Raw genomic sequence first — 20,920 nt, 5'->3', positions numbered from 1 at the left:
CGAAATTCCCAAAAGGGAAATGCAAAATATCTTATAAAAATCAAGGATAAACAAGATGTATAAAATATAAGAGAGAGAGAGAGACAGAGAGAGAGAGAGAGAGATTAGGGGATAAGCTAATATAAAAATACTAAAAGCTCTATTAAACTTATAATCCAAACTAAGGTGTTATTTATCCACTCGTTTGTCAATAATTTAAACTTCAGACAAACAAAGAATTCATAGGATGCCTCGTATATTTAAAATCTCTGAAGCAACACTAAAGGAAGGAAAAATTCAAAACACCCAAGGCATTACTCCCTATCATGTAATGGCATTGAATGCTCATAATATACCTTTCATCGGTACTCATATAGTGATAAAAAATATCCAAATCAGCTTTATTGTAAAGAATATAGATCGCTTGGTATAACAAATAGTTTTGGAGACCATAGTTCTTTTGGTTGTATCAGATGTATAGCTTAGAATGCAGAACCAGTTCCCTTAGCTCTCCCCATTAAGACATCCTTGGCTTCATTTATCTTGGAAGCCAGATAATGGCTTCCACCGCTATCAGGGTGGTTTGCCACCATCACTCTCCTGTGAGCCTCCTTGATCTTCTCCACCACAGCATGTTCTCTGATAAGTAATAAAATTAAAGGGTTTTCCACAACTCAGTATACATGTGCAAAAAGAAGAGGATAATCAAAGAGTTGATGACTTTCTACTGCAGGTTTTTAATCAGAACAAAGATTTCATTGCATCATAACTCAAAAAAAGTATAAAAGCAACCCCAAAGGAAAAATTCACTATAATAAACATGGTTGAGGTCAGAGACTAGGTCCATTAGGAGCGGACAGATTTAATGTGTGAAGCCACTGAATGAAAACAGTAAACGGCATGAATAAACAAGAAAAATGAGCTTTTCATTTAAACAATTTAGCATGTATACCAAAATAAGTGTTGGGATCACCCAACTGGTCAATTTGGACTGGCAGATTGATCCCAACCTAAGGCAAGGAATGCAAAGTGCAATGACTTGTTACAATTATCTGACCCCGATGCAAGTAACCCAGAAAAGACTTAAGGAGTAAACTGAGCAAATACCTGACACCGAGAATTAATGCTGCCTCACGCCTCGTCATGGAATGCTGAAAACCACCCTCATAAAATCTTCGAATATGAGGAACTGAAGGGCGAGCTTTGAATGCTTGCCACGCTCTAATCATATATCTACCTCCCAAGGCAGCAGTTGCCACAGTAACACCTAGAACTAAAGGAGACTCCTGGCCAGGGAAAGATGAACAATTGAAGATAAGACTTCAATAAAATTGAAATACACCCTAAACCGATTATCCTCTTGACTGCATGCAAGACTTAAAAGATTTGCAAAATCATTCTGCTGTCATAGATTATTGAATTCAACTCCAAGCCAACCATCTAAGAAATGCTTTCTTTTATCTTTTTTTCTTTTTTTTTTTTGATTTGTGACTGTCTGCCATGGGTTATACAGCTTTTTTAAATGGTTAGGAGAAACATTGAAATCAATACAACAATAAGTCAAAAACAACAATGAAGCCTTACATTTATACAATTTAGATTTTCCAACATAAGTTAAACGTCTGTCGTACTTGAGCTCTTTCATGGTCATGTCATCCTCTTTAAAAGTTGCTGTCTTTTCTTACACATGACACCTGCATCCTAGTTCTTATTAGTCTTTTTCTCACCTTAGATCCAAATCAAATCTCATGCAACCTGAATTCTTTTAAAGCCCTACATTTCCATCCTCACACAGGTTCTCCCCATGAGTATATTGTCAACTCTGCCTAATAATGTAAAAACCCTTTGCTGCAAAGGAATCCAATGCTAGGCAGACCCCACTTGGCATCTATATTTTGAAAACTATTATAATGTTGCTTTAAATGTATCTAATACATCTTGCTTCTAGGATAGGATGAAAGATGAGATAAACTTATAGAGAAAATTAGCACCTTAGTTCTCATAACAATCCAATGTGAGGCACAAGCTTGTATTTTCCAACCATGCAAAACTTGGAAAATGACAGCACCTCATCAAAGTTCTCATAACTCACTGGATTATTGTGGCAAATACAGAGCTAAATCAAAGTTTTCCCCGTGCGCACCAAAGGCCAACAGTATATGAAAGACATTTTTACTTGGGGTCATTTTTTAAAAGTTTATCTTTGGGAATCCAAACATAATGTTTATCTGAACATACATTTTATATTACACAACTTTATATTGGGAATTACAACTGTGGCTTCAAGGTATGAATCTGGTAATTAAGAGAAAAGGGCAACCCCCCTCTTCATTGATTTTACATTTTAAAAATTACAAGCACAGAGAGAGAAAGAGGCCTAGGATGAAGGAGAAAAGAAGAGAGGATAGAAGACGACAAGAGAAAAGGTGGTACTACTTGCACCCATCACTTCAGACTGAATATTTAGTACTCAACAAGCCTCAAAAGCCTGATTATTTTTTCCAAAAAGGAATATTAAAAAGAAACTGTTCTTTAAAAACATCTTCTCTAAAATTTTGCTTTGTTATTTGGCTTTAATCAGAGTCTACTAAAATCAAAACACTTCAAATATCCCTCACTAAACAACTAGTAAAGAGTAAATATGTCTAGCTACTAATCAATTAAAAAAGACAAGATAACCTAAATATCTGTAAATTCCAAGGTGCCTCACTAAATTCTAAATATTAAATATTTAAATATATTCTTAAAATAATATATAAAAAAAAAAAAACCGAAGCCACATGCACCTTGGTGACAAGAACCTGAAGAAATTTTCCATGAACCTTCAAACTAAGTCCACAGCGTCTTTGATGATTATTGCATTTAAAGGTTTGGGAAATTCAATTAGAGGCAAGACACTTTGGCAAATCGCTTGCCTAACTTTAGTATGGATGGTGTGGCAAGATTAGGATTTTTGAGGATCAGGGGAGAATGGAAGAGATGTTATGGGATTTACTTCATTTCTATTCCTCTCTTTGGGCCTCTTGTACTGCAGCTTTTAGAGGAGTTCCTCTTAGCGTTTTACAACTCAACTGGACTGAAGTTTGTGATTCAAAAGTTTGAGATAGTTGGGGTTTTTTCTTTGTATATAGTTTTCTAAAGTTGGGTGTTTTCTCTTTTGATCAAATTTTCTTTTTGTGGGAAGTACCTCTCATCCTTCTCTTGTATCTTTTGTTCTATTAATACTTTTCTCTTCGTTTCTGATCAAAAAAAATTATACTCCCTTAATTTTGCCCTGCTCATCCTCAAGATATATGTCCTCACACTTTCTGGGGACCTCTATAGAATGGCTGAATAATCACTACTATAATGAGAATTTGTTATCTTAATAATGCACCTTAACACTAATAATCGAGCTAACTCCCAAATCAAATGAGTCCTGAAACAATATCCTTTAGCATTACATTTTGGAAACCTTACTAAATTTTCAAAACACCCAAGGACTGAACAGGGTAGTTCTTCCATCTTAGTCTCCTTTAATGTGGCATAACAAGTTATCTCATCCATTTCAAACCCTTTTTCCTTGTAGGAGCAAAATTCATTTTTCCTTGGGATTGACCACAGTAATTGCAGTTGCACTGACCAATCATTGAAAGTTCTTGCTAAAAATCTTTTTCTAATTAGCATAGGATTCATTAGAGATTTGGCATCACAGTTTTTTATTTTATTGATGGTTGGAGACGATGTTAGTATGGACAGGCCTTTGTTAGATGGTGCATCTGAAGGGTATTAGCATGGCCTTACCTCGCAAAGAACCCAATGTAAAGTTTCACCACAAAGTCATCCTGCAACTGTCACAATCAAATTTGTTTGTGCTTCAGCCTTAAAGTGGAAAATTTTGAGCTACCTTGTAGATAAGTTGGGCCACAAGATTGACAGCTTTCAATTTACAGTCTTGCACAGCTGTAGCCCAAGGAACTCTGCCTAGCACCCTTTACATAGTTATATGGTGCTAGCATCTATCATAGCAGGGGTCACCTTTAAAAATTAGCAAATCCACATATATTAGGCACTGCAGAAGATCCTTGGTTTCTTCAACTTACCTTTCACCACCCGCCAAGCATATGTAAAGCACCCATCCAATTCAGATCTTCATCCTCTTCTGCAACTAATTCAATCCAAATCTAATAGTGTAGCTAAGGCATTGTGGGCTGCCTTGGCAGTCAACTACACACTAGCATGTGACCTGCTGTAAAGCAAGGAGACCAATTGCTTGTCACAAATCATGGAAGTTCAATCTTTTGATTATGATAATTCTCACATTTCCCTTGTCTATCCTTTTGCCACATGCATTCCCATGGTTGTCATTGACAGGGTGGTAAATAGACTTCACACCACCATCTAATCGAATTTCATATTCCACCCCCAACCTGTGTAAGGCTCATTGTCACGGACATAGTCGTTCACTAAGCTCGTGCGGCACTTAGACAAGCCAAGACGCTTGATCTTGCTAAGTCAGCCTTGCTCCCCAATGCTTAACTTGCTCGGGCTAAGATACTCACGACTCAAAAGCTTAAGAAGCTTGGTAGGCAACTCTTGAAAGAATGGAAACTTTCACTAACTCAAGGAAACTTTTACAAGTGCTTGGATGCTCACTTGCTTGGTTAAGAAGTGATTTGGGTGGTGCCTTGGCCAAATGAGGCCCTCACCTATTTATAGGCACCAAGGGAACTCTCTGGAACCTTGGAGGGTTCCTTACAAATCAAGAATATTCTAGAACATCCTACCCTATTCTATGTACAACCCTATGTACAAGAATATACAAGAGATTCCTAGAAGTCTCTAGAAAGCCTTGGACTCCTCCCATGCCTTCCACCATAGTGTAGAGATGTGTGGACATCTCTAGGCATTTCTAGAACCTTCCACACTCTTCCCACCAATGGCTTAGTGTAGATGGTTCCAGGAGCCTCCAGAAGCTTCCCTCTTCCTATATAAGCCCATGGGGAGGGTCATTTGAAGCATCCTCTAACATCATGCTCAAGCAAGGTTGACTTCAGCCTATGACTTCCAGCCCTCCACAAACATGATAGATCTCATATGCTAATATAGGAGTGCAGAATTGTTTCATATATTCTCTCACTGATACAGAACTTCCTCAAGAAAGAATTGGGCTGTAATTTTCCTGCATAATATCCTTCCGGGTGGTAATTGCACAATAATTTTCCAAGATATTCACTTACTTTGTGTACCACAATTTAGCATACTAAAAGTACTGCAATGATTATTAGAGAACTTGGTCCCAGGTTTGATTTAACACTGCAAAAAAAGATACTGCATCATATTGTGCTGAAATGTCCCCTTTGCATCATGTGTACCACCTTAAGTTCATGCCTTGGACCTTTTGCCCTTTTTTGGTAAGCTCATGGACCCAAAGCTGCTGGCCACACCTACAGTGAGCACATTCAATTACCTGAATTTATCTCCTCAAGGCTTGAACCCATAGCACAAATGTCTTCTCCAAGCCTCTAGAAGGTGCTACTAATGTTCTCCAACTCAAACTATTTCCATCCCATCATACAGTGTGGAAATGCCCTGAATGTTGCTATTCAGTTGAGAAGTTGCAAACACTAGGTCTTGGAGGTGTTCCTTGTTGGTGAGTTTGCATGGAGGCACAGCTTCCCACCACTTTTAAGATCAAGTATTTTCCAGTTAGATACAATCACAGCCCAACCAATTTTCTAATAGTAGACTGTCCAGCACTTACCACCAGCTAGCAAGCTAAGCCTTGAATCATGCTCAACTAGTTTTCCAAATGTTAAGTGTAAACTATGCAGCACTTGAAAATAGCCATAAAGTTAAAACCCTTAATCAAGTAAATATGCAAAGCACTGGACACAAGCAATAACACAATTAGACAACAGGGGAATATGCAATAGTTAAAAGGCTATTTTAAAACAGCAATTTTTGTTCTCAAAATTACCTAGTTTCACCTTCCATGAAGAGCTATTACAACCTTTAGTGGAGTTGCAAGAGGAAACATCACCCTGATTTGAGGAATCATATTAGTCCTGACAAATTCCTCTCATGAATTCTCAGCAAGCTACTTTTTCCATCATGTATCTAAAATTTTATACATCCTATATGAGCAGGCTCAACATAGCACCCTTCCTTAGTAGGTCTCATGTTACAAATTAAGATCCCTTACTTGTAGCTCCCAGATTAATACAACAAAAATGCAACATTAACTCTACTGAAATGCTAATTATATCAACCAAAAGAAAGTAAGCCCACCATGAAACAGCACCAAGTGATACCAACATTCTAATACCTTCAATGTCGAGCACCTTTGTGGTTTGCCCTATGTCAACCTAGCATGTGAGAATTTTCAGCTAGAATGACCATAACTCAATAAAAGTTTACTTCTGACAGTAGGAGACTTGAGGGCAACAATAAATAACTACATAAAGAAAGCAAGACAAGGAAGTAGTATCAGAGTAGAAAGGATACATCAAATCTTTTGTAAGGTAAAGGTAAGCCTCTTGTAAGGCAGAGGTACATATTCTAGTGACTCTGAATAAAAATGGGCAATAGTAGGGTTTCATGAGTTGTTTACTGTTTGTTAGCATGAAATGTCACTTATATGTGCATGTTTTGCACTTGTATGTACAACTGATTATATGAATTGTTATAGGTGGGTTTCACACATGTACAAACAGAACCCACTTCTAAATCAGCACCATAGCCCCATTTGCAGTAGGAGTCTCAGAAATGCATTCAGACAGTCAATTGTATGAGATGCCTTCACAAACTGGAGATTTCTCATAGAGCTATCCAACTAGGGTGATTCTCAGTCTTTTGACAACTTGCATGCAAGTGTTGAAGAGATGAAGAGATTGCTTCACTCATCCATTATGAGGGAGGCATCTACCATCCACCCCTGCACTTGCCCCACAGACAGACAGTGCAACCCGAGTATTCACAAGAAAGGAAGGACCTCATTAGCCATTGATTTTCTATTTTCTTTTGTGCTAAGTAATTAACTATTCTGTGCAATATGTAGAATATAATTGAAGTTAGAGTTATAAGTAATAGCAAAGACTCTTCTTACATAATTAATTGAAGTTAGGGGCATAAATTTTTTTTTTATCGAAAGGAAAACTTCCCCCTATTTGCAACTGAAATTTATTGGTGCAAACAGAAGCTCAAACCAAAACATGAGAACATTATCAACAGCAAATGCAAGCATCTACAACATGGTATCCATAATTTCTCAGTCTAAGCTACCCGATTTGAACAATGAAAACTAAAACAAAACATATGAAGAATAAAAGCAATGCCTTGAGTAGGTGAAGCGGTCATCTTACCATTGCAAAATGGCAGAGCTCTGAATTCCAATACCAATTATCTCCACTGCATAAAAAAAATTTAATTATTGTCAGCAAAAACCACACAAACGAGAAGAAACTTACAACATGGCAACCCCAAGATTCAAAATAAACAATTTCTTCATTTCTTTTCTCTTTTAACAAGCCCTAATGCTTCGTTTGGTTGCTGAGAAAACAGAGGAAAACACCAGAAAAAAATAAATCCAAAAGGTACGTCAAAATAGAGAAAATAGAATTTTCTTTTCTTTTCTTTTCCTTTCCTCCAAGCAACTTTCCGGAAAACCACACAATCAGGGAGAGAACTAGATAACCGAAATCCCAAACTTACATATTCGGATCGTGGAGAATCAAAACACCAGCTTCTTATTCTGTTTCTTTCAAAGAAACTAGAATGCTACGTTTGGTTGCAGAGAAAGCAAGTAACAATGGAAGAAATATAGAAACCCACAGACTTGCAAAAACAGAGAGATGAAATTTTCTTTCTGTCTTTTTTTCTTTCCCTCCAAGCAGTTTTCTAATAATAATAACTTGCCGCCTAAGAAAGAAACACGACGGCGATGGTTTTCTGGGGGATTCTGGATTTCGGATCCAAAGAGTTAGTGTGGTCCGGCTCGTTTGAGTCAACTCAGTCGGTTGGCCGAACTTGAAGCTAACTCAACCTCGTTCCGGACCTTTGATTTTCGATCAACGGCCAGTCAATTTGGTGGGGTAGCTTTCCAGCTGTTCGAGTTGAATAAATAACTGATCCCTTAAAAAGGGTTTAATAGACTTCATCCCTCCCTTGTTAAGTTACGAGCACAACACATGATATTTCTGTTCAATCAAATTAATATCGTTCAATAAAAAAAAAGCATAATGCTAGTTTTTAAGAAATTTGAAAGACAATTTATTCAATTTTAAATTTAAAAAAATAATATGCAAAACACATAATATGTCGAGGAGTAAAGTATATTAAACCCTTTTTAAAATTTATAAAATTTAAAATTCAATAGTATGTTAGTTCTATAATTAAAGGATACCTAAGCCATAAAAATTAATTATGTAAAAAATGTTATATTCATGGGAATATGCTAAAATATTTTATAAAATATATAAAAACTTAGGATAAAGATAGAATTTCTCATAAAAAAAAATCAAAATCAATATAAATTGAAATTTATTATAATATTATTTGTAATTATTGAAGAATCTTTGAATTAAATTCACTCCCAAAATACTTTTTCAAAACTAGCATGAAATAATTATTTTCATGTTTCTTACAATATTTTCATGATGAGAGAGAAAGAAGAGAGAAGGGAGAGCATCAGCTTGGGAGAGAAAATTCAAGTGTGCTTACAAATGAGGACCGAGCCTCCTTAAATAGGCAAAAAAGGAATCTTGAATAGTAACCATGAACAGTAGACCCGTGCTTGAATAGTGAATAGTAAGATTCACTTTTATACCGAAATCCCCCGAAAAACCCTCTTTCGGCTGAGAAGACTTCTGGCAGGCTGCTTTATACTGTGTAGACACATGCTTGCTGCTTTTGGAACCGAAACTGCAAAGCTTGTAAAATATTCTTGATGGAAGACAAAAGGCTGATGATTACTTAGATCTTCTTATTGGAGGAAGGATTCCTTCACAGCCATCACCATTGTCTGGAAGGTAGCTTGTTGAATCATCAGACTCTGCATAAGAATTTTCTTGGGAGAAACTTTAGCTTCCTTCTTCAAGGATTTTCTGGAAATCTTGAGGGGTCTTAGCTGCTACGAGCATGACTTGTAACTGTTGCTTTTTAAGGAGAAACTGAGACATATCATCACTGGTTGAGACTTGTGTGGGGTTATGGAGGAAATACTGTTTAACTGTATCAATAGATGCATCGTTTTTTAAGGCATCCCACCATTTTGTTTTAAAGGTCCTTCCCAGAGATGGAAAGGCTACTGATTCATCTGTAATGATAATATAGTCCCATTGGACTATCCAAGCAAGGCCAAATTTGCTAAAAAAGAATAGTAAAAGGGGAAAAGCTGAAAGTTCTCTGGGGATATCAAAAGAACTTCTGAATAGCTCAAAGCCATCCAGGATGGACTTGGGAAGAATCTTAATAGTCGGACCATAATAATTCCACCAACTGTAGAACCAAAATGGGAAAGAGGAAAGCTAATTCTTAGATGGAAAATAGAACATCCATGAATGATGGAAGTCCCTATTATGGATCAGAAAAGCATTAAACTATGCTCTCTGATAATCCCAATAATTAAAAAACCTTGGCTTTGATGGTTCAGAAAATTCCCTTGAAAGATTAGGATTTCCTCCCCATTGCTTGACAGTAAGAATCTTATAGATATGGCAGGTGGAGAATGCCAAACCCATATTGATGAATTTGTCTGCATTATGCTTAATTTTAACAGAACCAGTTTCTGTAAAGACTGCTTCATAAAACTCTCTTGTTCTTAAAATATCACCAGAGGGATAATGAAAATTTTCTTGAAAAGCTTTTGCAGCAATTTCTCTGGGGTTTTCAGAGAAAATTCTCTTTCTATAACCAAAAGAGGTTGATTTAAATCATTTTGCCAATATCTTGATTTTGTTGAAAGAGGTGTGGGGTTGGCAGCCACCACAATTTGCTTGTTTGAAAAAGAGGAGCTTGATGCTAATTCCTTTTGAGAGGGATTAGCCTTAATGACTTGCTTGAAGGTCTGAGACCCTGAAATGGCTGGATACTGAGTGGCCTTAACTGGATTAGCTGGATCGGAATGATCATAGTACAAGGTCATCATCTTGTTAGGCATAGGTTTAGAAGAATGAAGCCTTGCTTCTTCTTCTTCAACTTGTTGGCTCCATAGCATTTTATGGGGAGAAGGAGCTTGACTGGGTTGGGTTTTCTGGCTAGGAGCTTGGGTATTCTTTTTAGGGGCCATGGTCTCGTGAACCCTGCAAATTTCATGAGTTGAGTGATTAGGAATGGAACTTTCTCCTTTAATAAACTTGATTTGAAAATTAGGGTTTAAAATAATCCAATCAATTAAATTATACTTAAAAGCTATATACTTAATTGTTTTATCAGATGTGAAAACAACTTTTAAAATTCATTGGTTCAAAATATCAGTTTGAAATTTTGAAATGCATAAAGGAATGCTTAAAATATCATTTATAATGAGATTATGAATGAATTGGGTACCTAATATCTTAGGTGGATCATCTATTCTAACAAGATTAATTTCTTGATCACAACGAGTGATGTTTTCAACAGGATTAGCAAATTCAAAAAGAATTTCCTTATCAAAAAGCTTTGTTCTTATACCTTGGTTATCTACCCACAAGGGATAAATAGAGCTTAAGAAGGGTATTCCTAGAAGGGCTTTTTCATTAAGATCCTTAACAAGGATAAAGGTTTGCTTAATACAGATGTCATGGTTACGGATATGAACATCTGTTAATTTATACTTAATGGCAAGTCTTTTGCCATTGGCTCCAAATAGAGACTGACTAATCTCTTCGCATAAAGGAATAGGTACAAGACCTTCTTGAAGGCAATTTTCAGCTGCTCCTGAATCAATCAAAGTAATAATATCAAAGACAAATTTATCTTTGATTACTATAGTAAGGGAGACTTCCCACCTTTGGAAGATAACCCTACTCATAGTATTCAAAAAAGTATCTGTCTCATTATCATTAACATGAGAAGATTCTAGAATATCCATAAGGTTTCCTTGGTTGACAATTCTATTGATTTGATCTTGGAGATCAGAGAGACCTAAACTTATGAATTGTCTTAACTCTTTAATCTCCTTTTTATGCTGCTTAACTTCTTCATGAAGTTCCTTTTTATAAGCATTAACAGTCTTCTTGGCTTCCACCTTAACAACAGATTTCTTAAAAACTTCATAAAGATTTTGCTTAGTCTTTTCATCTTCAACTTTTCTTAAAGTATCTAGGATAAATTCCTGATCTTGGCTTATGACATTTATAGTTTTAGGACGACAATTACAATTTCCTTTAATACATTCTGCTTGGTCACTAGAAGATTGGCTAGAAACTTCACCACTACTGTCTAGTTGATTAATGTCATCTTCATTATCTGAATCAGTCCTTGATTCAGAATCTATGGAGTTTAACATGACCTTACAAAGCATATTTTTTAGGTCATCTAAGACACTTAAATTATTAATCTTTTGCTTAACTCTACAATCTTTTTTATAATGGCCAACTTTGCCACATTTAAAACAGATAATTGGCTTGACATCTAAAGGAGTTTCTACCTTTTTCTGGGTATCTTTGTTGACCCTTCTTTGGACGTGCCTTGACTGCTTAGTATCATTCATCCTATAGTTGTCATAGGTACCTCTCTTACTGTGGTAAAACTTATCTTTGCTAGGCTTCCTGCTTGGTTTTTGCTTAGAGGGAGGCATAGTTTCTTTTTGGCTGAAACCAAACTGGCTACAGAATGATCCAAATTCATTCTTGTAGATTTTTTGTTCATTCTTCATTTGTTGCTTAAGCTTGAAGTCATTGCACAACTTAATCCCTTCAGCTGTGACAATGCTTATAATCTCACCATAGGTTAGCTTATCATAAGGGATTTGACCATTATATTGTTCCCTTATCTTGATCGTAATTCTCTCAGAGAAAAGCTTGGGTAATCCTGAGATGAATTTTTCTTTCCAAAAAGACTGGTTACAATTTGACCTTAGCATGACTTTGGTTAGGAAGACTTCCTTATACCACCTAAAATCATGAAGCTTGGGACACTTAAGGTTGGTTAAGAGATCTGCAGTTTTATCCTTAATTTTTGCAGGATCTCCAATGAAGTGCTTGGATATTGAGTAGATTAAAGTAGCCACTGCATCCTCAATATCTTGGCCATCTTCGTCCTTAACAACTTCATTATTCTCATTAATCCTATAGGCTTTAAGGATACTATTCCTATCATCAAAAGTGAGATAATTATCCCACCAACCCTTAAGCTGACCTGTAAACCAAGCAACAATGGTCTGAGCTACAGCATGATCTGGCAGTCTATTGTTTAATTTATAAGTTGTACTTACCATGGTCATTTCTTGAAGCTTAGTGAGTATGTTATACTCGGTCATACCGTCTATGTTCCATTCATAGATAGTACCACTGGTGTATGAGGTTTGAGTATACTGATTTCTTTCCTCAAACTGCATATCACGAAATGTAGGTCTAGGATAGTAATTCCTAGTCTTAAAGGTTTCTAAATTGTTAATATCTTTTGAAATAATTTGATTATGGGGTTCCTCAAACATTTTAATTAGTTCATCAGCTTCTTCTTCTGAACTAATATCACCTTTAACCATATTGATTCTCTTATCAGGCTGAACAGTCAAAGTGGCAACAAGATTATCCTTAATCCTCTGATTAATCCTATTAACAAAAACCTGGTTGATTTGGGGATTTTCCTGGAATTCCTTAGAAAATTCAAAGGACTTAATTTTATCAGTGCTCTTACGCTTATAAGGATAATCTGGATATTCCTCTTGTTTGAAGAGTTCAAACCAAATCCAAAACTTAATATTTTTCTTTTCCTGTCTTAAGTAGGGATAGAATTCTTTTTGGTAAATGGTTCTAATGACCTTAGGGACAGTGCTAAAGAACCAATCATTTCTTTGCTTATTGACTTCAGAATAGAAGTCCTTTCTTAAGAGATCCTTGTTGATATCAAAGTCCTCATCACTTAGGCTTATTATGTTAATCATCTGGGAATAGGTAGGAGACATAACAGGAGACTCATCCTGTTGGGATTCATGCGTAGACTCATTTTCCTCAGAGTAAAATGGTCTAGCCACGTTGGTGTGACTTCTAACACCTATTAGCTTAATATTCTTAGGATTTCCTGAGCTGGATCCTTCTTCTTCCCTAGTGGTTCTAACTAGGATGGAAGAGCTTGAAGCTCTAGAGGGTTCATAAACAGAAACTCTAGGGCTGTTGGAATGTCTGAAAGAGTTGGAGAAAACTAGTTCTCCTCCTCCATCAGGATATTGAACAATTTGTTCAATACTTTCAGAACGTTGTGCAATGGCTGGAACAGCATTAGCAAAATGCCAATTTTCAAGAAACTTAACATCTTTCCACAAGATCTTCTTGGGGATGATGAAATCTAACTTATCTAGCATATCTGAATGAAAGTAAGTGGTCTCACCTTTAGGACTGGTGCAAAGAGCCCCAGATCCAACGCTTGTGTTCATGCTCTTATAGGCAAACCTGGTTATGATTGAAACAGGACTGGTTCCTGGTTTGATCTTAAAGCCATGGGTCTTAATATGCAGGACAACGGAATCTAAGATGTCTGCATCCCTTATTCTAACTGTGAAGTTAGGATAGCACTGGAAATAAACTGGGTCATCATTCAGTCGAGCTTGGACTGCGCCTATAATAGAATCTCGATATTCGAGATGCCTATTATCTCTTAAACACATGACAATAGAAGTGTTTAAACCTAATCTTGTCAAAGGCTTAGCTGCTACTTGAATCATACCAAAGTGTATGAAATTATAGCCATCTTTCTTATGCTTATCAATGGATCTGTTATCTAGAAGTCTTATGACTTGGTCATCTTGTTCTAAGCTGACTGACATTTCAGAGGTCTTAATGGTATAATCTGTGAAGAACTTAAAGGTTCCTTTCTTATAAATTTCTTGATTAGACACCTTGGATAACTTCCAATCATCTAAATCATTTTGGATCTTAGGATAATTGATCTCTTCACTGTTTACAACAGTATCTTGAGAATCACTGGATCTCCTAGACATGGTTCTGAAAATTGAACTCATTTTAGGGTTTTTGAACTAGAGCCTAATAGCAGATTGACAAACCTTATGAGACGTCACCCCAACCCTCTTACAGCCTAACAAACGCCTATCCACGGCTAACAACGGCTCAACTGGCAGGGCTCGCGCTCCTAGGCACACTATATATATATATTTTAAATGGTTTTATATTTCAAAAAATAAATTAAGATTTGAGAGTCAATAAATTATCTTCATGCATATTCTTAAGGTAGAAGAACTTGTAAGAAGAATCGGTTGCTTTATGCCCTTCCAAGTAACAATGTACCAATCATATTAACCATTCCACCATGGTGTGAGTTCTATTGTAATCATTGTGTTCTCTTAAAAAAAAAAAATCTTGTAATAACTTAATTTACCCATGAATATAGAAATAGAATATTTTTTACTAAAACCAATTGACATGCAAGGAAACCCAATTTAATTTGTAAGCTATAATTTTAGGCAAAGTGACATTATTGCAAACAAAGAACTTTTGTAAAAATCATGAGTCTTGCACAACATTTTCAAATAAATACATAGATTGAAAGAGTAAAAAGCTTTACCAAATTAATTGAGACATTCTTGCATAACCATTTTGTAACCATCTATAAACAATAGTAATAAATGTAATTTGACCAAAAGGGTTCACTTTGAACCTTCTCAATTCTATTAACCATTGAAAAATTGGCTTTGTAATAAATATACAAATTGAAAATGCTTGAAAATCTTCATAAATAATTCACAATTTTGGTTCTACCATTTCTTGATTCAAGGGAGATTTCTTGATACAGAAATGAGTTTCAGGGATTTGAGAGAGTTTTCCCAAGGGGGAGTTGACCTCTCTTTGATTAGGGAAGAGCTACTTATATGCTCCTTCTGCATGAAACTTCTAGAGGGTTTCTTCCCTCTTTCTTCCATATAGTTGACTACCTTTTTTAGTATCCGACCAACCTTTTTTACCACTAGCTACCAAAAAAGTGGTAGCATATTTGCTTTTAATGGCAGGTAGGAAAGTGGGTTGGTGTTGATTAAAGGTTATCTCTTGTAGAGGACCTTAATCATAGGTACTTTTTTTTTTAAGTAAACGTGTTTTAGGTGTTTGATTATAACTGGATGTATTTTAAATGAAATACATTTTAGGGATGTTTATTTTTGGCAGTATCAATGCCCCTAGTCTCCACTTAATATGGACTTTGAAGAGTGGAGGCTATTTCTTAGGAGAATAGCACCAAGAAATGATGGTTATTCGAGCAGTTGCTTATTATGTTACTCCTCCCTTTGAAGGGGTAGACTTGAAAGACTAAGTTTACTTGTTTTTTTATGAATTATCCTTGGTCAAGTAAGTTTCTAGTGATGTTGAGCTTGTCTGAGTCTAGTTTAGAGTTACTTCAGTGAGAGGTTTGTTTTAGCTTGATTGAGAGTAGGCATGAAGGCCTTTGCTTTGAGTTTGGTTCTTGTTGTCATGTCATGAGTTTTATTAGATAGTTCCCGAGGGATTTAATATAGGTTAAGGATGATGGCTTATCTAGATTTGATCTCTAGAGTTACTTTGTTTGCTGGCCTCACTTAACTTCTTAAGTTGTATTCGGTTGTTTTCTTCTTCACTTAGGTTCTTAATGTTGATATGATGGAAGGGACAAAAAAAGTTAAGTTGGTGTCGAGGTGGTTTTGAATGTTGTTGAAATTGCTTGCATCACATAGCTATCAAGGGCTTAGATGGTGATGATGCAACCTTTTTGAGTTTTTTTTTATGTGAGGAGGTCAAGCTTTTGAAGGATTGCAAGATGTCTGCAGGCTTGCCAAAGATGTGATGTTTGTTTGATCAAACTTAATTGTCTTTTTTCTTATTTGCTATTATTAGGAATTGTCAATGGTTAGCTTACCATGTTTGATGATATGGTCAAGGTGAGTTCCAAGAGTGATTTGGAAGCTTCGCATGTTGGAAATTAAGTGAATCAAATGGTGATGCATATTTTCTTACATCACTTCCTGGTGTGAGGTTGACGTGTTTTGATATAAACAATGTTGAGCCTTCTGATACTGAGGGCAAAGGTCATGAGTTGTTTTACGCTTGCTATGACTCCTTTGTGGAAGTCTTCACAATGATGGTGGTGTCTACTTTGTTTTTAGTTGAGCCTATCATGATGGGATCTTACTTATGATTGGTTATGCAACCCAGGTTTGGATGACACTTTGAAATTTGAATTTGCTTTTTTGTTTTATCAAGATCTGATATGGTAATTTATGCATGTTTAATGAGGTTAGGAAAGTGATTGCAAGTTATTGTATTGCTGCAAGCTTTCATGTTGCATTATTGTAGGCTTTTATGTTGCATTGTTACAAGATTTTATGTTGCATTATTGTAAGCTTTTGATCCTCTTCCTTAGGCAAGGGGAAAGGTCAAACTATGAGTGAGACCTCTTTGTTGAGGTGATTCATCTTTTTGTATAGACTTAATACATCTTGGCTAGCAAGACTAATCACAATTCTCTAAAAGTGGACCAGGAAGGGTCTTAGAGCCCATATTTTTTGGATGTTAGGGCTTAAGCATGGGATCCATTCAAGACCTCAATTGGAGGTATTATGCCTAAGATTTTAGTTTTCAAAGTAAAGAGAAAAATAACACTCAAAACAGGTAGCTTGGAGTATAGTAGTATTAGCATAGTACATTTTCAAGTAAGCTTGATTCTAAGGTTTGGGCGCTTTGCTGCCATTGGATTGGGACTGCCAACATACCTCTTATGAGGTCATTTTGAATACTTATTTTAGTACTAGAAGAACAATTTTCCAGAACCAGTCACTTTCTAGATAACGTGTATATCCAACATGGTAAAAATGACGAGTGATAGCACCTCTACATAATGGTGGTACAATGCCTACTTTCATGCTCTCAATTATGTCTGCCATATTGACCTTCTTTAATATTGCATCAAGATGTTCAGCTTCCCTAACCCATAATAAAGCTTGATTGTTTGTTTTGGAGCTTTAAACCCCTACTCTGCCTTCTCTGATTCCATGTGAACTACTTCAGCAAAGCCAACAAATGCACCTTCTGGATCAATCTCAACATAACCTTTATAATTGAAACATTGATTCCCAATATCGACATCTTGCTCCTCAAGCTCCTCTTCTGAGTACTCAAATCCATAATCTTCCATGTCTGCATCAAAACCCATGACGATTGAGGATGGGAGACACAAATCATGTAACTTTCTCAAAAGACTGGTTCATTATAATGAAAGGCCTTGTTCTGGAATCCACCATAACCACCACCAGAATGTAGACTCAGTGAGTGATTAACATCAACTTCACTGTGCTCAACTCCATCAAGCTCATCTCCACTTCCAACTACAACTTCTAGAAGAACTCACACTGGCAATGATCCATTATCTGATGCCTAAAAGAACCCCACAATTCTTTCAATGATCTCCTCCTTACAAGGTTCTTTTAGCATGTCATTATGCATTCTATTTTCAATAACTAGAAGATTGCTCTTCAACAAGGTTGCTGATGAGGAAGTTTGATTGTCCATTGATACACTCTGGAATTAGAAAATCAGAGATGAGAAAAGGATCTCAGTCACTCCTAGTGCATTTTCCACCTTGAATCTGTAGAGCACTTGGCCTAAAGCTGGATGGAAATCCATATCATTGAACAGACACATCAAATCGCCAAATTATCAATGAAAATCGTCAAATACTTTAATAGGTGCTTTCAACTGGAGAACTATTGGTTCAGAATAGAAGGTTGGGATACAAAATCATTTTCTTCTTGATCATCCAATGAAAATGGAGCCACAATTGAAGTGGAGGGTGGAATTTGGATATTGCTCTTATCCTACTTATCTTGACATACTCTAATTCCTGAGGTTTCTTCTTGCCAAATTGTGGGGGACTCTCCTCCACGTGTCCCTTTCCAATCTGGGTACCTTGGTCGGTTAGCGGGGACTTGTGACCATTCGGATCATTCCATCCGGACCACGACCAGTTCCATCTGGAACTAGGCATAAAGAAGTCATTTTCCTACAGGGCCAGACGGCAAGGGGAGACTGGACTCCCCAAACAGGCTAGATCGTTCAGCCAAGCCTATAAGACCCACTGGCATGTGTAATCATTGACGTCTGACATGGAAATGACTTATAGAACCTCTTCTAACCCTCAATTCCATGTCAATTAACTGCTACACAAAACCCTAGACCATCAACAGGTTGAAGGGACAGGCGGCTGCACAGTCAAACATCATGACACGTTTGTTGATGGCACCTGCTAGCCGCCATTAACTGTGATGGTTGCCTCGCTGCCTGCAAAACACTTATCATTGTAGAGAAAGTCAAAATGCTTAGTCAGCACTATAGTGGCATTCTCTTCAGCACTATAAAAACCCTTCAAAAGCACGAACAAGGTACGCATAGATACGTCTACTCACTCTCTCCCACGAATATACCTTTAGTTATCTCCACTTGACTTAAGCTTCAGAGGGGCGTACTCGCACCACATGTCCGAACATCCTTTTGTGCAGGAAAGGAGTTCACCCAGTCTCACTACTACGGGGCAGATACTCTGAGAGGCACAGCGAATGGAGGAAGACTGTCCAACCTCCACTAAGTTGGACGAATCCGACTCCAGTTGGCTCAAAACCAACATTGGTGTCGTCTGTGGGAATGATTGAGGATGTCAACACTCTCTAGAAAACAATCATCAGTTATGGGTAGCGAAGGCTACTTTGACTGGTGTGAAAGCATGGAGAGACGTCGACGCGAAAATGACAGATACATGTAATCTTTGATCCGCCAAACAAGGCGACTCAAGGAGGAAAATCAAGAGTTGCGTGCCCAAATGTCATCGGTAGGCCCTTCTCAAAGTTAGCAACCCCGAAGCTAGCAGGTAGCCTCAAGACCTACTGACAAGGCATCCTTCCCTGGGAACGCATAGTTCCCCTTGGGCAGTTGCACGCTACAATATGAGGAAGAGCTTTCACCAACCCGCCAGGTGTAGTTGGACGAAAGCTCCGACTCCACCCAGGTGTCAACAAGGAGGAGGCGCAATAGAAGATCACGTTTGTACGACGCAATGCGAGCCCAATTGGGACCTCAGTCACCTGGCATGGGGAAAATCCTTGCGTAGCAAAAACTCTAAAGGCCCGTTTAGGTCCCTTAGCCACAACAATCATGTTAGAATGGCCTTCCCATCCTCCAAAATAGCGACAAGTCGGGACCTCAACGAATCAGGCTCCACCTGGCTCTATCAGCCGATGATTGGATGTCATGTTCTCCACGTTGTTCGACCTTCACATCATCAACTATGGGCCCTCAATGGGGTTCATAGTACCAAAATTCACAACGTACGATGGAACAAGTGATCCATTCGATCATATCATGCACTACAGGCAATTCATGACCCTTGACGCAGGGAATGATGCACTACTGTGCAAAGTCTTTCCAGCTAGCCTACATCGTCAGGCTCTCTTGTGGTTCCATCGCCTCCCGAAGAATTTTGTGAACAATTTTCAGGATCTATCTAAGACCTTTATGAGACACTACCTATGTTCAGCTCGTCACAAATAGAATATAAGCACCTTGCAAAACATCAAAATACAAGAAAACAAATCCTTCAAGGATTTCATGAAGTGGTTCGGACAAGCAGTGCTCCAAGTGGAGTCCTGCAGCAGGGACACCATCTTATAGATCTTCAAGAAAAGCATCAGTTCGGGAACGCCGTTCTTTAAGTTTCTCGCAAAAAAGCTGCCAACAACGATGGATGACCTATTCAAGCGAGCAAACAAGTACTCTATGCTCGAAGACGACATTCGCGCGGCTACTCAAGAGGTCCTGGTCACCAATCGTCCGACCAGAAACAACCATGCAAGAAGCTCGAAGTCCTTAAACCAATTGAGGCAAGCTAATAAGGGGCAAGACGACCAACAACAACTAAATCAAGCTAGCCTGACCCCTCAGTATCTTATGAAAAACTTCTCCCAATGATTCGCGATCTGTTTGATTTCAGGTGACCAGAGCCGATCAAGATAGATCCGGCTAAACGGGATCGAAGCCGAAGGTGTGCCTATCACGAATATCATGGATATAGCATGAAGTAGTGCAGAAGTCTCCACTATTTAGTGGAAAGACTAATCAGGGTTGGGCATCTGAAACAAAATGTTCGCACAGTTGGTGGGCAAAGAGAGACGACCCAAGATTTGGTCGTCCAAACCCCCATAACTTCAACAACTCCCAAAGTTGTTATTAACTACATTCACAAAGGCCCCGCTGACGAAAAATACAACTCCAAGCAGAAAAGGCAAAGGTTGCTCCGCGTGGCCTTCGTAAGGGAACGAATCAACTCCATTCAACACAACTTGCCAGATGGAAGTATGCGCCCTGTTGACGACACAATTACCTTCTTTATGATAAATGCTAACTGGGTATTGCAACCACACAAAGACACCCTGATCTTAACCTTGGGAATAAGCGGGTTCAATGTGAGAAGAGTTTTAATTGATCCGAGTAGCTCAGCTAACCTCTTACAAATATCAGCCTACAGGCAAATGGGTTTCCCATCCTTTGCCCTAGAAAACCCAGGGCGGATAGTATCTAGATTCAATTGAGCCACAACGACTTCTCTAGGCGACGTTGTATTACTCGTCCAAGCTGGCCCGATCACCCTAAATGTGCGATTCTCGGTGGTAGAGGACTTATCCCCTTTTAACGCCATCATGGGACGCGAATGGCTTCACAGCATGAAGGTCATTCCCTCTACAAAATTGAATTTTCTTAATTTAATATGATAAATCAAAACTAAAATTAAACAA

At 37.7% G+C, this 20,920-nt stretch overlaps 1 protein-coding gene across 3 annotated transcripts; it reads right to left on the bottom strand.

Annotated features, from left to right (window-relative positions):
- Window positions 1–273: 273 nt before the first annotated feature.
- On the bottom strand, window positions 274–8,137 carry LOC100256333 (mitochondrial import inner membrane translocase subunit TIM14-3). Of its 3 annotated transcripts, none has more exons than XM_010665643.3 (5): window positions 7,672–8,050; window positions 7,323–7,368; window positions 5,949–6,002; window positions 1,087–1,265; window positions 274–618 (listed from the first exon to the last, which is right to left on the bottom strand). In XM_010665643.3, exons 2-5 carry the CDS (start codon window positions 7,323–7,325, stop codon window positions 462–464), a joined length of 393 nt encoding a protein of 130 aa, XP_010663945.1. In that variant the 5' UTR covers window positions 7,326–7,368; window positions 7,672–8,050; the 3' UTR covers window positions 274–461. The 3 variants fall into 3 exon arrangements, with proteins under 3 accessions (XP_010663945.1, XP_010663946.1, XP_002269777.1); XM_010665644.3 differs by lacking the exon at window positions 5,949–6,002 and adding an exon at window positions 1,564–1,673 and having other exon boundaries at window positions 7,672–8,049; XM_002269741.5 differs by lacking the exon at window positions 5,949–6,002 and having other exon boundaries at window positions 7,672–8,137.
- Window positions 8,138–20,920: the final 12,783 nt, after the last annotated feature.

Source organism: Vitis vinifera, chromosome 17, assembly GCF_030704535.1.
Source record: "Vitis vinifera cultivar Pinot Noir 40024 chromosome 17, ASM3070453v1".
Classification (NCBI taxonomy): domain Eukaryota; kingdom Viridiplantae; phylum Streptophyta; class Magnoliopsida; order Vitales; family Vitaceae; genus Vitis; species Vitis vinifera.
Note: the sequence above shows the minus strand (reverse complement) of the source record. Positions and strands in the feature narration are given on the sequence as shown.

Excerpts from the sequence above, each read along its gene's own strand:
- LOC100256333 (XM_010665643.3), bottom strand. Across the intron at positions 1,266-5,948 it reads GTAATAGCTCTTCATGGAAG|GAGTCTCCTTTAGTTCTAGG; the intron begins GTGAAACTAGGT and ends TTCCCTGGCCAG. Across the intron at positions 619-1,086 it reads GCATTAATTCTCGGTGTCAG|AGAACATGCTGTGGTGGAGA; the intron begins GTATTTGCTCAG and ends ATTACTTATCAG.